Source organism: Pseudochaenichthys georgianus, chromosome 17, assembly GCF_902827115.2.
Source record: "Pseudochaenichthys georgianus chromosome 17, fPseGeo1.2, whole genome shotgun sequence".
Taxonomy (NCBI): Eukaryota; Metazoa; Chordata; class Actinopteri; order Perciformes; family Channichthyidae; genus Pseudochaenichthys; species Pseudochaenichthys georgianus.
Window position 1 is genome coordinate 27,156,085 of NC_047519.1, and position 11,954 is coordinate 27,168,038.

Below are 11,954 nucleotides of genomic sequence, written 5' to 3' on the forward strand. Positions count from 1 at the left end.
ATAGCCCAGCGCAACACCTTCATCACACATGTTGCCACAATTTTCCGGCGATTTGTAATCTGTTCTAGAAAAACGATGTGTTTTTGGATATTTGTGGAGTTAAGTGGCAACATAACTCCACAAATAGAAGGACTACGGCATGGAAGGACTACAGCAAAACAAAAGGTCCAAATTCACGAGATTCTTTTTTGCCATAACTCTGCAAACTCAATCATCAAATGTCAATCATCATATTACAAATATACAGTAGGCCTATATATACATTGCAATCATTTTAAACAATACAAATTAATTGTTTGCATAGTGTGGTTTGATTGAGCATCAATACTGCATTAATTATATATTGTACTAATAGTTTTAGTTATATAAATAAATGACTAAATAGCCAGACAGGGGGTTATATCCTGGCAAAATTATCAGCATTTGTTTTACAAATAGTGTAAAAAAATCAATTTTTTGTAAGTGCATATACTTTAATGACTTATTTTCCCTTTTAATGAGTTGGTACCAAATTGTTAATATATGCATTGTGACGTGACTTCATTTCCAGGCATGCAGATTTGCTCTAAGTAGCTGACTCTTAAATGCTTATTGTTCTGGGGTCCTACTATGTCTGGACTATGTGGATGAGTTGGGACATGGCTATACAATTTCTATGCAGGTGTTCAAATGAATCGAATGTAAATCTGACAATGCATGGAGAGTATCACAACGTAAACACTTTTAAAAATAAAATTTATTAGCATCTCTAATGTGTATAAATAAAAACATATATGAAACAATGTATATACGTATGATGTAATGAGATTAACAATAACAGGGTTACATGTGATACAAAGGAGCAGTCTTTATTTTAGCCAGTGTATTGTGAGGAAAACTGTACCTTTAAATCAAGCCTTCAAATATGCATACCTATAAGTTGCAAATCTACATTCTTTGATAAGAATGAAACAGAAATCTGTCAGGGGTTGTAACAGGGAGAATATGGTGAATATGCAGTTTTGCGTTCCTGTTTAAGATTTTAAAACATCTTTGATTTAATACATTACAAATTCTGTACTTTTAAGGTTTCACTGACAATGTCGAGGCACAGAGCCTCAACACTATTCACACCGACGTTCTCAACTTAACATTACACTCAATAAAAATCCTCAAAAGGATTCCACTTCACTCTTTTCCGTTTACTGAAGTCACATTGTTCCACAGACTCGTAACAAAGGTCTTTATACGCAGACCTGAAATCTAGGGACAATATGACTATAATGTTAGACACAGCGACAAAAGAAAAGTTAGATACCAAATGACAAACTTTACATGTGACTAACAGATCCAAAAGGATCAAACAAACAACTGGATTTGCATTTGACCAATGTAACAAGGTTTGTCATTTTCTGCGCTGGCTTGCTGTGCCTGGGTCAGAATACCAAGAGGACAGTGAATGGATACTTTCGTGGGAGCCTCAGGACATGGCTCTCTGGGCAAAAAGCAAAGAAAGGAAAGGACTTTTCTTCTTGTGTCACCCAAAGTTGTCTATTTGGTCATGCTTTTAACACTCAACATGTTCAAATGTCTTAAAAAAACTGACAGATATGCACATAGGACGAATGCTACCTCTGAAAGCTGGCCAACATTTTTTTTTATAATAGCCAATGTGATTTGTAACAGACCATAAAGCACACACCGCTGACAACTGGAGGGAATAGCTTACAACCCAACTGTCACCATGTCAGTCACAATAAGTGGACTATTATTGGCCATTGTCTCAGTTTTTCCTCATAAATTGAAAAAGATCACATTTTAAAAGGGGAGAACAACATCTTAGACTAACTGCTTCAAAGTAAAAAAACAAAACGGTGGATAGGTACAAAAAAAAGAAAAAGTGGTGTGTCTGCTTTAATACGCAGGTGTACGTGACAGTGAGAGGTTATCGGCACCCAAGGATCATGGCGACCTCATTCAGCCTTATGGAATGAAGGGACTATGTAGTAGATCTGAAAAACGATGGTCTCTGCTCCATCCCAAGTCTTTAGAAGAGTGCAAAGATCCCCTTATTTCCCTGATATATCCATGGTAACGCATCCTAAAACTCTGCAAACTCCTTCCCGCATTTTTCCGTTACAGAAACGCGGATTTCTTCCTCCTCGTAGTCGTCGAAGTTGCTGGTGTCCCCTGGGCCTCTGCACTTTGGTATGAACGGAGCTTCCACCTGCGAGAACAAGAGCAATACATATTTTAATAGCCAGAAGAAAGGAGATAATTTATTTCTCCGAGGAAGGACAGACTGTCTTCCAGAGACATCGTCAAAATGTTAAGTAACCTACCTTAAAACAATGAACCTTCTAGTATAAAACTGGCATGAATGATGTTAACACTGAATTAAAGTTTGAAAGGCTCTGTGTTCTTTAAACAAAGCTTTTTGAGACCTTTAGGGTGTAAAACTCTCTTCCTTTACACAGACAAAATAAGGGAGAACTGGTCCAATCATTTTTATGAAACTCTCCAAAGCCACCATACTAGATCTACTTTCAGTCAGTTGACACAATATTCCTGATTTGAGCTTTCTTCTTAAGTTATTTTTGTGAATTAAAGAAAGCTTCTTCCTGGTTCACAAAGAAGTGCAACGCCATAGATTTCTTCAAAAGAGAAAGTATGAATGCGTGCACCTACATTTCTAAATAATTATGTCTTCCCCTCTTGACAGCAGGACACTTTCCCACCTTCAAGTGTTGCAAGTTCAAATGTTATAAACATTTTTGCCTTTGGATATGGTCAGACCACGCTTTTTACAAAGTGGTTCATCTCAAGAATACTTCAGCATTAGCAGGGAATAGCTCAAATCAAAGATTTGGTTTTGCATATTTCAGTAAACCTTGATTGAAAACTATTACGTGATGTGTTTTTTCACAATGATTAACCATCAAAAGTAGATTTTTAGATTTACCACCGTTTTCACATTTTTTTGTTTTTCAGATTTGTCTTGTAAGGCCCCTACACACCAAGCCGATTTCAGCTGTCGATAGACGAAGCGGAAGTGAAGAAGGCACACACAGACGGCTATTATTTTTCATTTTCATCTCACCTGGACGCAATAATTTATTTTACATCATGGCGATCTGGAATGAAGAAACCGAAGACCAACTCAGTTGCCACGTAATTTGCTGCCACACTTCCTGCATGAGGTGGACAATAGCTTCTTCAAGTATTTAACGGACAGGACCCTGGACGATGTGGCTATTTTTTTTTTTATTGTAGGCTTATTACTTACTATTTTTATCTTATTGTATTTTAGTCGATTGTTTACATTGTACAGTTCTACATTTGATAATAAACCACTTTTTACCGCTACTGCAAAATACAAAACTTTATTTCGTACCTTGATACTACAGCCATTAGATAACACAACATTAGAATGAGGATAAAATTAGCTATATTACAATAAAAGTCAGAAGATACAGATGTACATGATGATACATCATTTGCCTGTCAGTGTTATAATGTTGTATATGAATATAATCTTGGATTATAATTACTGATGCATGGAATGTGGTAGCAGCAGTACTTTAAGGTTGCCAGCCACAATGCTTAAATTGTTTCTTTCTGCTTCAGAGAGCTGAAGTTTGTATATATCACGCAGTCCGTCTTCCGGTTGCCTCTTTTGAATGACGAATACACACTACTGTCGCCTGCTGCTAAGGAGAGTTATTGCCACTCACGCATGCGCAGTTCGTACGTGCTACTTGGCCGTCGGCTGAAGTCTTTGCGGTGTGTTCCAGTGCGACTGTTGGCCAAGACGCAGGAGACGTCAGGCGACACAACAGTCCGTCCGTCGGGACGTGTTCTTTGGTGTCAGCTTGGTGTGTAGGGGCCTTTACACATTTCAACATATTTCTAAATCAATGTTCTAATTGTTCGACATTTAATCAATTATAGTTCTTGCAGAGTATATAAAACAACATCAAGGCCTTCCTGGCTGTGATTCTGTTTTCACATTTTTTTGAAATAAACCATTTTATCAGCGTTTTCTCATTACAGTTTTTTACGGAGTGAAGTTCATACTCTCTGAGGCCAAGGCTTGACATGCCACAAACAGAAGTCTTCAGTGTACTGTTTCTGCAAAGCAGTCAGTCCACCTCCCTCTACTCTGTGTTTACTAAACACTTAGTGTTTGGCTGTCTGAGAATAGTCAATGAAGGTGGGAAGATACAGGAAGACATGGCTTTAGCTGGGATTCAAAGCGTAGATGGGTGTGTTCGTGTGCAGGCCAAGCCATCTGAGGTCCTTTTCAAAGTTCAGGACAATGACAGGTTTATGAAGCTCGGAGTAACTCAAAATGTGTCATCACTAACCCCTTAATGTAACTTAATGGAGAGATTAATTAAAATGACAATTTATTTATAAATGTGCACTGCAGATAACTAAATAACATAAAATGAATCTGGTTACTTATCAGTACAGGTGTGGCTATTTTTGCTCTTCTCATCTTTCTTTCATTTAAAAAAAAAAAATACATGTATTATTGAGGGAAAATGTAGTCCATGTCTACCATAAAAGTAAATTCAATCAATTTGGTAACTATATAGACTTAGTAATTATCAACAGTAACAAATAAACATTGTGAAAACTAAAACACCTTTTGCAACAAAAAAAAACATTACAGTCTGACGTTGATACAGCAATCTTAAGGATGCCAAATGTACTTCACCAAATAGTGGCCGTAAACATACATTATAGTGTCCCAGATTTTCTGTTGGTTAAAGCAGCTATTTTTCACCACCAGTAACTATTGTAAAGCATGTGGTAAACACTAAATAAAGGAAGAGCATCAATAGTTTAAGCAAAAAAGTAGTATGATTGTATCACGATTAAAGGTTAAACACAATCAACAGATCAATGGAGTTCTAGCCTGAGCTTAATATGTACTTTGATTAATCGAAGAGCGCCATTATCATTGTCACCCTGCAAAATGCCATGTAGCTCACAGCCAGCAGAGGAGCTGAGTCACTTCCAAGTGAAAAAAAACCAGCACTGGATTGATGAACTGTCCTCTGATAACTTCCCAAAAACAAAATAGTATAAAACAATACAGTCGAAGCATCGTGGCTGGGAATCTTTCAACTACCAAATAAAGAAATCACTATCAACAAATCAATATCTAATTAACTTATTTTTTTTAAAGAGGTAACAGTGTTTGGTGTGACCACAAAATGCTCTTGGTATCTTGCCTTTCTCTCGTAGATGGCGATCCAGTCTGTTGTGGCGAACCATTTGTGGCCTTTGATGTCGTTCACTCCGTTCTTCAGGTTGCCGTAACGTTTGGTCAGATCCACCTGCAGCAGGTTTCTCAAAAGGTCCTTCAGGTCGGAGCTGAAGTGGGACGGGAATCGTACCTAGAGAGAAGAGGACAAACCTTTCTTAGAAAAACGTTTTAACAGTTAAAAAGGGAGATGGGCTAATTTATCATCTATTGGTTGAAACCAGACGGTTGTCAGCTTATCCGCCATGACTGGTCATCATCTTTCAGTCTTGCCAGTTAAATTAACAGACAAAATGGTTAACCTTGCACAAACGGTAACGTCAAATAAAAGCCTTACTCATACAACATGACGCCTCAGTGGAATTTTTTCAGACATAAAGCTTGCAATTACTCCGCAAGTCCAAAATAAGCAAAAAAACAAGGTTTTCACAGAAGGTCCTGATATTGGTGCAGTTTATAAGAAAATTTAAATTATGTAATAGCTAATTTTTTATTACTAAACTTAGAATCAATTAAAATACAATATAAAATGTTCCATTAAAAAAGAAATTACAAAATGTTTGTGTATGCTGTCAATATATGGTTTGCAAAGTTAGAAATCCAAAATGACAGGTCTAACAATTGCACTTTACATCTCTAGATGAAATCTGGGTTTTGTACATGCACACCTATATCTGTCTTTTTCCCAAACCATAAAGAAAAAGCACAATTAAAAGTGTTTCATGTAAACGTATCCAAAATCGAAAAAACCTTACCTTTCCAGACACGATCTTCTCATAGATCTGAATGGGCTGATCTGCAAAGAATGGAGGGTATCCAGCTGCCATTTCGTAGATGAGGACTCCGAGGGCCCACCAGTCCACGGCTTTGTTATAGCCCTAACAAGAAAAGAGACAGATATTGCTGTTACTTATGTCTTAACAATTTAAGACGTCCTTTACATTTGTGCTACCAAGTGCCTACACTGTTGGATCTGTGCATTTAAGATAACTGTAAAAGTGTCCATACTTTGCTGAGGATGATTTCTGGTGCAAGGTACTCCGGTGTCCCACACAACGTCCAGGTCCTGCCTTTTACCCGCTTGGCAAATCCAAAGTCTGTCACCTTTAAGGAGCATATATACAATGCATGGGTCAAGTGTCGCCTTATAAGACAGAGCAGCATTATGTTTTAATTTGTTGTTGTTGTTGTTGTTGTTGTAGCTCACCTGAATGTATCCGTGGTGGTCAATGAGAAGGTTCTCAGGTTTCAGATCTCTGTATATGAGATCTAGTGAGTGGAGGTACTCAAATGTCAGCACTATCTGGGCGGCGTAAAATCGAGCATGTGGTTCACTGTAGGAGGAGGAGGAGGAGGAGGAGGAGGAGGAGGAGGAGGAGGAGGAGGAGGAGGAGGAGGGTGGTCACTTCTCTGTAGCATTCTTACGAACAAATGTATGTTATGACACACGGCAGAAAATAAAAGATGATCTCAAGAGTAAATTCAATATTTGGACACTGTGTATTTCTATGGAATTAGTTGATGACAAAGCTAACCTGAACCTTCCAATTCGTCTTAGGTGTGAGAACATCTCTCCTCCTGGAACGTACTCCATCACCATGTACAAGTTGGAGTTGTCCTAAAAGAAAAATCAAAAATAAACTTGCTCCAAAACTGAATAATGGAATTTCAGCTACGATAATACATGAATTAAAAAAGCACACTGTACCTTAAACGCGTAATCGAGTCTGACGAGAAAGGGGAAGCTCACAGCCTGTAATATCCTCTTCTCGTTTAGTGTGTGTTCTATTTGCTTGAGTTTCACCACCTGACAGATAACAAGAGATAAGATGACCTTGTCGGGGAAATCTCACTTACACTAGCAAATAGCTGGCACTGAAAGCAGCTTTTAGTTTTCTATTTATTTTACTTGTGTCCCCTACAAATCAACACAAACACATTGTAATGTTATTTTAGGGAGATAAGGAGGTTAGTGTATTAAGTGTACACTGCACATGTAAACACTTTGATCTAGTGGAAAATGAGACCTAACTCTGGCTCCCACTGACCTTTTGCTTGTCCAGTATTTTCATGGCAAAGTATTGCTCTGTGCCTTTGTGTTTCACCAGCATGACTCTTCCAAATGAGCCAGTACCCAGGGTCTTTAATCTCTCAAAGTCATCTAGGCACGTAGTGCTCTGTGGAAATAAAACAGTTTGTTAGCCTCTATGGACGTAGCTACGGAAAATTGTGTTTAAATCATTTTTCCTTATTCCCACCTGTGCTGGGCATTCCCATTTCCGTAAGAAATCTTCTTTGGCTTTGGCTAGAAACTCTTTTACTACAAAACAAAAGAGCACAGACAGATACAGTTAGCATACACTCGTCTAGTGAAAAAGCTGGATTATTTACGTTAAAACACATTTGAGTTCAAGATTAAACTGGCAAAAATACCAAATGCTATCATACTAAAAAGGGGATAGTTAAAACATGTCGGAAATGACATTTAAACTGTAAATCAATGGAGAAAAACATGGGCAACGTCAACTCTCATCTGGATATACATTAGATGTGACTACCAACACTTTGCTCTGAAGAGACATGACAAGACACAAAACACAAGACAACAACATTCAAGACTAGTGATGCATGCCAAGACACTCAGGATATTCTGTTATTTAGTAGCCTTATTCTCAAAAGGAAGGGGGAAAAACCACACTTATAATTACAGGGTAAGGCTCTCTGGGAATCTTGTGAATAAATACATATTACAGTATGGGGGAAGACTATTAAACACAGCAGAAGAAATGGTAAGCAAAGACAAACCAATGTATGGAAAATCCAGATTGAGAGAATGAGGATAACAAAAACACGGACTTATTATCAAAGCACACAATAAAGGCAAGCACAACTAGCAAGTATTATGAATAAAAACGAATGTCGTTCTGCCATACTGGTCATCTTTGGGAGGAATGAGCATACCAAAAGTCTCTATTGATCACCAAGGTTTTGCAGGAACAACCACCCAGATGGATGGGATGATACGGAAGAGAAGACAGAGAGAAATATAGAGTTCATGTACATAACAACAAGTATAAAAGATCAACAAACATGAAGATATGTAGTGAATAAAAGAGACAGGAATGAAAACAGAGTTGACAATCACCCGAGGAATTTAAACATAGACTGACAGTCTACTGCGGTATTTGAGGAACAGGTGTAACAAAATGGCATGCAGCTGAGATTCAGTCGTGCATATTAGGTCAGATGGACAAGATAATACTGCATGCTAGAGAACAAACTATTGCAAACCTATATTACACAACGAAGATTTAAAAGAATGTATGAAGCCTAATGAGAGTTTTTTTCCTGCGTTTTAATCTGAGAATTTCTCTCCTGATAATAGTTTTGAAGCTATGAGGAATTCTTTGAGAAAAATTGAATTGAGTTGAATCAACAATATAGTTCACATAAAAACGATCTGCAACTATTCTGATAATTGATTACATTTTAAATAAAAAAGAGACAAACATTTCATAGTTTTAGCTTCTAGATTGTCAGGATCTGCTGTGTGTGTGTCTTATGTAGGAATGAAACTATTATCCATACTATCAATACTATTATACTACTGTACTATTACACTACTTCAATACACCAACCTCTACTATATATATACTATCTACAAAGGCGATGATGTCCGGCCAACCGTCCTCAAACCTCAAGATATTATTATCTTTGGTATTGGCATTCTTGCTTGAAACAGTTAATACATTAAGGTAATTTACATTTTAAAAATACTACACAGACTAATCACTTTAGCAACAAACCTTTAACATGGTAGGCAGCTCTGGTTTATACTAACCGATTAAAGAAAATAATGTGCGGATTGCTTGAAATTTAAAGTTGCAAGGCAACAAAACAACATTCATTATGACTTAATATCCCCTATCCACTCACAGAAACTTTAAACAGTTAAATAATATGAGGGTATTTTTGTCCCAACAAATGTCTCTCCAACATTTGGTACCTAGGGAGACAAACAAAATGGTCCGAAGCCAGCACAGTTGGCCATCTTGAAAGCAATGCCAAAATCCGGACAAGCATAACATGGTTCAGTTATGTCGGCCTGTTCTGTTACACAACAGAGTGAAACACAATACACTGGCACAGTGAAATAAAATAGGTGTCATGATGGCAGCTGTTTAATTTCCCTGTGCAAGCGTGACTGCCTTGGTGCTACTGGCAGCTATATATACAGTAAACACAGGTACTCCAGTGTATATACACAACTCCGTAGGCCCCCAGGTCGTCCTGTCAGAGCGACTACGCACCACACAAATCTGCAGCTCAGGGCACAGTGTCAGCTTAAACGGGTTTAACAGTTAGCCCCAGCGCAGGATCTAGGGATCATAGTTACACTCAAAAGATATGCGTGGCACAAAGGGAAGTATTGCTGATCTGATCATCTCTGTCTGCCTGCGTGTCTCTGGCTGGCACTGCTCACTGTGCCTGCCTGCCTGCATGTTCTTTCTCAACAGGTCAATAAATCTCAGGGAAGGTATTTCACTGCATCATAAAGTGAGGCTACTTCAAACAAACTAATCGTGTAACTGAACAGACAGTACTCTGCGTGTTTTTAAGATAATACAAATAAATGAAGGTAGTTTCAGTGACGGATTTTGTGCAATCAATTCTGTAAAACAACAACACCCACAGCTTTTATGTTTACAGCCAGGTATAGGGAAACATTAGTGATTTATCACTCAGGAGGATGCTCAATGATGACCAGCTGCACACATCAAAGTATACCAGCACAAAGTAACACTGTCCTAGCCCCAGTTACGTCAAACCTTTCAAAGCTTGTAATACCCCTTATCCTCTGACGAAGGTCTGATGACAAGCCGCTCCAGTCAATGACGAGCTCAATGAGCGAAGTCAGCCTTGATGGACCTCTACCACGGCAAGATTAGAAAAAAGGGGCTCTAAATAAACACAAATGTCACAAGACAAGTGTTTCTGTCTGAGCGGGTGTGCATATGCTGGGAAGACACTAGTAGGTCCCAGTTTTATGAATGGAAAGAGCACATTTGTCATTTCTTCACCATATTTGGTCAGGGTGCTGTGCAGTAAGAAAGCTTTGTTTATGTAGCCAAGAATAAGATGTGGCAGAGAAGACAGAGGCAGAAACAATCCCACACTGCCTTTAAGTTAAATGTATTGGTTATTAAAAACAATAAGTACAGTAAGACTCATAGGCCTATACTGATTTTTATTAAGTAAAAGGGGATGATGACGAGATTATGCTAATTTGGAGACGTTTAGTCTAAGGGTTTAGAATAATAATCGACAAAACACGCCACGGCTAACTGTGTGTGTGCAGGCCTGAACAGCTACGACCATCAAGAGGCAATGAAATGACAGGGGCCTTCAGAGGGCTAATCCCCCTCCCCACAGCTAAAGTTAGCAGGCTAGCTGGTCATCAAACTGGGTCTTTCTTGTGCTCCAATTGCCATGCAAACAACCCTTTTAACGCGTGAAATCATCAATAAGGGGAATGTATCGATACCTATTGATTTCACGGCGCTGTAACAGGCTTTAATGGATGTTAACACTGTCAACGCTCCCCCTGCTCCCCACCCCCTTGCAGCCAAGAAAACCACAACATCCACGGGGTCTTTATGCTAACAGCTAACTTAGCTAGGCCATTTTTGTACTCATGTAACGCGCAAAAATCACACCAAAAAAATCCAAGCTTTGACAAATATCGACACATAAAAAGGGCGAGTGTGTTGCAGCGCTCTTTGGAGAACAGTGCGGGGGATGACGGACGCACGGCCCTCCCCTGCTTTCAACAATACTGTACCACAGTTTCAGTGTAATAACAGGCTAGCTACCGTTATTGAGGAGGGTTCATAAATGTAACATAAAACACAGTTAAAGCCCAAAAACTCACCGCTCTCCAGCTCGTTGCCCTTCTTGGCAGTGGCAGCGTTCCCCATGGTGTGGAAGACACGGCGGTCGCTCCGACTGAGAGGAGATGGCGGTGGCTAGCTAACACTTCTTCCTACAGCTGATATCCCCCTTTTAAAAAATAGGGGGAAAACCCAAACCGATGCAAATGTTAAGTCGGTTCAAACGTCAAGAAATACAGTCGAGTATCCCTTCCAGCGACCCCCCCTCTGTCTCTCCCACTCCTTCTTCCCTGGGACAGATTTCCGCTGTTGCAGGTTCAGGAGTGTGGTTGACATGAAGCTAGCGGTCACTTGTGTCTCAGCTGCTCCCCCCCTCACCCGCAACACTCAGCTGCATTCAACGTGCGCTGAGAGATGTCTGTGTCAAGATACCAAAACTTGTCTTGCTTCCGCAGTTTTGGAGCATCATGATTGCATTTACAGACATGAATGGCATTCAGGTACACGTTTGCGTGACTTAACTAGAGGGTTATTATAACCCAGGCCGGCAGAAATGCACGTTATTTGTTGTATTTGTATTGTGTTGGTTTATCCAGCTGTTAATGGATTCAAAGGCGCCTTCAGCAGTGTCCGTAGGGATATAATAAGCTGTGACTAGAAGCCTATGCAGTGGTGGAAGAAGAAGTCGATATTTATAGTAAAAATAGCAGTGGTGTAACGTAACTAATTTGCTACACTAAGTAGTCTACATTTAATAGCCTACTTAAGTACAATGTTGAGGTACATACTTTACCTGAGTAATTCCATGT

The 11,954-nt window shown here is 39.1% G+C and overlaps 1 protein-coding gene across 1 annotated transcript; it reads right to left on the reverse strand.

Moving 5' to 3' along the window:
- Positions 1-718: 718 nt before the first annotated feature.
- Positions 719-11,591, reverse strand: prkacbb (protein kinase, cAMP-dependent, catalytic, beta b). Its single transcript, XM_034104282.2, has 10 exons — positions 11,187-11,591; positions 7,513-7,574; positions 7,303-7,431; positions 6,963-7,061; positions 6,790-6,872; positions 6,462-6,588; positions 6,263-6,358; positions 6,010-6,132; positions 5,223-5,387; positions 719-2,206 (listed from the first exon to the last, which is right to left on the reverse strand). Exons 1-10 carry the CDS (start codon positions 11,230-11,232, stop codon positions 2,081-2,083), a joined length of 1,056 nt encoding a protein of 351 aa, XP_033960173.1. The 5' UTR covers positions 11,233-11,591; the 3' UTR covers positions 719-2,080.
- Positions 11,592-11,954: the final 363 nt, after the last annotated feature.

Bases quoted from the DNA above. Each gene is read 5' to 3' on its own strand.
- prkacbb (XM_034104282.2), bottom strand. From the start codon at position 11,232: ATGGGGAACGCTGCCACTGCCAAGAAGGGCAACGAGCTGGAGAGCG. The intron at 7,575-11,186 runs GTGAGTTTTTGG...TTTGTTTTGTAG, and splicing joins GGGCAACGAGCTGGAGAGCG to TAAAAGAGTTTCTAGCCAAA. The intron at 6,589-6,789 runs GTTAGCTTTGTC...CTCCTCCTACAG, and splicing joins AGACGAATTGGAAGGTTCAG to TGAACCACATGCTCGATTTT.